This window comes from Ylistrum balloti, unplaced genomic scaffold (assembly GCF_031769215.1).
Source record: "Ylistrum balloti isolate Yb309-2 unplaced genomic scaffold, AGI_CSIRO_Ybal_v1 Utg370156, whole genome shotgun sequence".
NCBI classification, from domain to species: domain Eukaryota; kingdom Metazoa; phylum Mollusca; class Bivalvia; order Pectinida; family Pectinidae; genus Ylistrum; species Ylistrum balloti.
The window spans coordinates 758,949-764,303 of record NW_026782154.1 but is presented as its reverse complement, the minus strand read 5'-3'; the positions used below and the strand labels follow the sequence as shown (position 1 = coordinate 764,303).

Genomic DNA, 5,355 nt, shown 5'->3' with positions numbered 1-5,355 from the left:
ACCTATAGCCGGAATGTGTTGTCTGACAGTGGCCACCATCCCGAACTCACCAATAGCCAGGATGTGTTGCCACCATCCTGTACTCACCTATAGCCGGGATGTGGTTTCTGACAGTGGCCACTATCCCGTACTCACCAATAGCCAAGATGTGTTGCCACCATCCTGTACTCACCTATAGCCGGGATGTGTTGTCTGACAGTGGCAACCATCCTGTACTCACCAAAAGCCAGGATGTGTTGTCTGATAGTGGCCACCATCCTGTACTCACCAGTAACCAGTATGTGTTGTCTGACAGTGGCCACTATCCTGTACTCACCTATAGCCGGGATGTGTTGTCTGACAGTGGCCACCATTCTGTACTCACATATAGCCGGGATGTGTTGTCTGGCAGTGGCCATCATCCTGTACTCACCTATAGCCAGGACGTGTTGTCTGACAGTGGCCACCATCCTGTACTCACCTATAGCCAGGACGTGTTGTCTGACAGTGGCCATTATCCTGTACTCACCTATAGCCAGGATGTGTTGTCTGACAGGAGCCACCATCCTGTACTCACCTATAGCCGGGATGTGTTGTCTGACAGTGGCGACCATCCTGTACTCACCTATAGCCGGGATGTGTTGTCTGACAGTGGCCACCATCCTGTACTCACCTATAGCCGGGATGTGTTGGCTGACAGTGGCCACCATCCTGTACTCACCTATAGCCGTGATGTGTTGTCTGACAATGGCCACCATCCTGTACTCACCTATAGCCAGGACCTGTTGTCTGACAGTGGCGACCATCCTATCCAGAGCGTGCATTTCCTTCCATAGAAATTAGTGGAATGGTGTGAGTGGACAAAAAACAGTATTTAATATTGAGAAAAGGCAACTCTTAGTTAATGTTCATATCAGATGCAAGGGAATGTAGTACATTCTCTCAGTTTGATCGAATACTCTTCATGTATGGAGTAAGTTTTGCAGTCAGTTTGTAATGAGTCCTCTCTCATGCCCTTAGGTAATGCTTAACAAATCATGGTGTAGAATCCTTTCTTGTGTTACCCTCGATGTTAATTCAGTACTTCTTATCAGACACAAGGGTATTCCAGCTGCCGTAGGTTGAGAGCACGCGGAACAAGACAGTAGATACAGAGGAAGCGTCATCACTCGCCATTGCCTCCATGTAGACAAATTTACTGAATATTTTACAAACAAAACACAAGTGAATATTTCTACAGCTGCCAGAAAAAAACTTTTTTCCGAAAGAACCGAAAGCGTCGACATACGGAATGGAGTACTAAAGGAGTTAAGTAGGTGACGATACCAGACTGGGTATGACATCGTGTCAGTTTGCTTTTGTTGACATGACACTCACGAACCCACATAAACTGCCACTCTACCTGTCATACGGTGGAAAAGTTGTGGTCCTTAATTTTATCGTTAGTGTCGTGTATCATGACTCCCCATAGAGCTGCCATGAAAACACGGAAGAAAACAAGAAAATACCAACATGTCAACGTAATTATAATCTAACAAGGTCTACCCTGGTTGTCGTATACATAGATAAGAAAGAAGTGGACAGTATTTCGATCTGCTTGGATTACTCCCCTTTCACGACGCTTTCGATACCTTTTTAAACAAACAGTATAACGTGGACATATAACCCTGTTCGAATACGGCAACTGAACTCTCTAGTATACGGCCAGCACTGTATTTTCAATTTGGTACACAGAGAAAGAGGATGGCGATGTCTATCTTAACGGAAATTCTTAGAAAAACAATTCGATGCAACCCATTTTGAGGCCAAAAATATTTTTCAAAAGAAAAGTTTTGCAAAAAAGAAATGTAAGATGTAAATATTTTTGTATTTCGAATGCTTTTTTTAATTAAACAATGATATTTTGTGAATAAAAATGTAAAGTGTTTAAATTTTGTCAATAAATACAGCATGCAAATAACAGCAGTACACAAAACAATTACGTACTTTACTATAGCTAAAATCATCAATGACGTCATCAAAACCAACCCGTCAGTCGAAATACGTTATCTACCATAGCTAAATACATCAATGACGTCGTCAACCCGTTAGTCGAATTACGTACTTTACTATAGCTAAAAACATCAATGACGTCGTCAAAACCAACCTGTCAGTCATAGGAGGACACAACTGAAACGGTGCAAGCAAAACAGGGGAGATAAATAGGCGATAACTCAAGAGTGATGACGTCACATGATGATATGATGTTATGAGGTTTTTGGGCAATCGGGAACCCCCGGCACTTTCCGCAAGTGCCGAAGGTTCCCGATTTGGTTTGTGGGGTTGCTAAGGGCGCCTACTTATCTGAAGGATAACGCTTAAGTAACGCACCTGCCTTACACCTTGCCGTCCGGGGTTCGATGCCCGGAATGGACGTGAAAAAGGTGATGGTCACCTGCCCGACCGTGTTCGGTCCCCCTGGGTACTCGGTTTCCTCCCAGAACAGACCACACAGAAATACTAGCCAACAAGAGTAATTCATATAAGTTGAAATAATTTGTTTCGCAATGGTTGTAAAATAGATAAAAGTAAAAAGTAAAAAAGGCTGAATGCGGCATCTAATTTTTCGGCGGAGATTTCCTTGTTCTCAATAAGACAGAAACTTATCTCAGAAACGACTTGAATCATCAGAACTAACTAGGAATGTTACGCAGTTCAGATATTCTGATGGCACACCTGTACAGTGCGGCCGTTTGTTAGTGGGCATGTGTAATCGTTCATTAGGCAATGTGAGGTACGTGCAAATTTGTCAGTTAACACTCTTTTTGATAGGATAAGATTAAATGTATCATCATGGTGATGTAGAGAAATTAGCAAATGAAACAAAAGTATTCAACTTCTTTCAGTGAGTTCCCGACATTTTCCACACGTGTTACCGTGGGTATCTGAACAGAGCATGGGAACGAAACAGTTCGACATTTTTACCGTCAGATCACTTTACCATTGTTGGAATAGTTACTCATCAAGCTGTGTGGAAGTAGAAGTTGTGCTTGGCAGGATAGCAATTACATACTCATAGATTCTTTCATCTTGTTTTTTGTTATTTTCATTATTAATTATTTTTTTCTAAATATCAACTCGAACATAGTATTGCAAAATCCGGAAAGCTAGAAGGGAAATAACTGAGCATCTATTTATCATACGAAGCTGCGGGACACATAAAGCTAGACAAACTGCATTGCGGCCGTGCAGAATCACCCCGATTTATCAAGTTAACGCTGCGTGCTATATAACCCGCCCGATATTGAAGTATGATCGTCGAACCGTTAACAACATTTACTTGCACAGTTGAAAACATCTACCAATATATAAATGTTTTACGATGGACATTTACCTCAGAATCAGGTCTATCGAGCTATGATTTGTCTTTCTTTACACTTGATTTATTCTCTCTATCCTAAAGACATGTAATCGCCTTCAAAGCTACAGCCCGGGAACTATCTCCATAATAACGTTAGAGGAACACCATTCCACAAGCCCCTGAAGGGAGATTGGGGCGATGTAATAGGCAAGACGGGAGACAATGACCAGAGCCCTATCACAGGAAAAATAAGTCCCGAAGGCCGCCCTAAATGTCTTCTGGTTCAAATACAAAGGCTAATCATGAAAGCAGAAATCGCATTTGCCATGAATATAGATAAATCTCTGCTGACGGTAGGCGTTGCCTAAAATGGTTTTGTTGACAGCACAGACAAACATTGATAGAGTCTGATACAGTTGTAACGTCGGGAAAGCGTTCGGGATGATTTCGAAACAATATCAGTATGTACTTAATAACAAAATAAACATTATTGTGATTTTTTTTCAGGCTTGCATGATGTCTAGATTTACAAAATGTATTTAACAGGAAATTATTCATATTTTTGTTTGTTTTATTCTCTGTCTCTGATTTTATACTGAAACTGTTCCTTAGTGCTGATTAAATAAATCTTGCAAGTTTGAAAAATAGTGAAATGTAAATGCAATAATCTATATTTCCTGATATAAGTCCCTCCCTCCCATCACTCCTCGCCCCCTCAGCCTCCTCAGCCTCCTCTACCGTATTTACCCTCTAGTTCCCTGAGGGTGCCACAATCAGTGACGGGAGAAATCATGACGTAGCCACAATCAGTGACGGGAGAAATCATGATGGTGCCACAATCAGTGACGGGAGAAATCATGAGGGTGCCACAATCGGTGACGGGAGAAATCATGACGTAACCACAATCGGTGACGGAAGCAATCCTAAGGGTGCCACAATCAGTGACGGGATAAATCATGAGGGTGCCACAATCAGTGACGGGAGAAATCATGACGTAGCCACAATCAGTGACGGGAGAAATCATGATGGTGCCACAATCAGTGACGGGAGAAATCATGAGGGTGCCACAATCGGTGAGGAGAGAAATCATGACGTAACCACAATCGGTGACGGGAGCAATCCTAAGGGTGCCACAATCAGTGACGGGATAAATCATGAGGGTGCCACAATCAGTGACGGGAGAAATCATGACGTAGCCACAATCAGTGACGGGAGAAATCAGGAGGGTGTCACAATCAGTGACGGGAGAAATCATGATGGTGCCACAATCGGTGAGGAGAGAAATCATGAGGGTGCCACAATTGGTGACGGGAGAAATCCTAAGGGTGCCACAGTCAGTGACGGAAAACACCATATCAATAGTTAAGAAGGTTTTTGTGTGGATATGGTCGAGTTTAGAATTTCCTTTACTTAAAGTTGTTGACTCTTTAGCAATGTTTGAGCCTTGCCTTGTCTACACCAAGTAAGACAGCATCATACATTTAGAGGTGAAGACTTGATCGCTCACTTTATGTCGTTAGATCAAACTACCGATTTGTGTTATTTTTGGGCCTCGTACAAAGGTGGGATACGGGGCGGATTTCCAGTCACATAACGGGACTCTTACTGACCTGACAGTGTTCTAGTTTAATTTTCACCCTCAGCCTTTTAAAGTTTATAGTTAAGTTCCTGTTGCGCTTCCGTGAATCAGATTCGATATAAGATACATAATCAGAGATCGCTTTGGAGAGTTTGTGATTGTCTCTACACACAAGACTCAGTAGGGAATTCTAACACTTCAGTCTCCGACACTGTTTATCTTTCTTCATGGTTCATGCCTGTTTTCTTCCGATCTTCGTTTTCTGTTTCCTTCCTCTTATTTAAAGGATTTAGGTAAAAATAAAACTACCCGTCATGTACCCAGAGAATACTTGGTAATTTCCACAATGCCTGGAATTACCGAGACAATTATTTCATCATTTCGGAGAGATTAAGAAACATAGTGTCGTTTTACTCTTAAGGAGTGCGTAATTTTATATCAAGACATCGGGAAATCA

General features: G+C 42.1%; 1 protein-coding gene across 1 annotated transcript; it reads left to right on the top strand.

The window, feature by feature from the left end:
* The first annotated feature begins 3,621 nt into the window (after positions 1 to 3,621).
* Positions 3,622 to 4,685, top strand: LOC132550897 (protein qua-1-like). The gene is made up of 2 exons (XM_060214995.1): positions 3,622 to 3,672; positions 4,074 to 4,685. The coding sequence occupies exons 1-2, from the start codon at positions 3,622 to 3,624 to the stop codon at positions 4,683 to 4,685; spliced, it is 663 nt and encodes a 220-aa protein (XP_060070978.1).
* Positions 4,686 to 5,355: the final 670 nt, after the last annotated feature.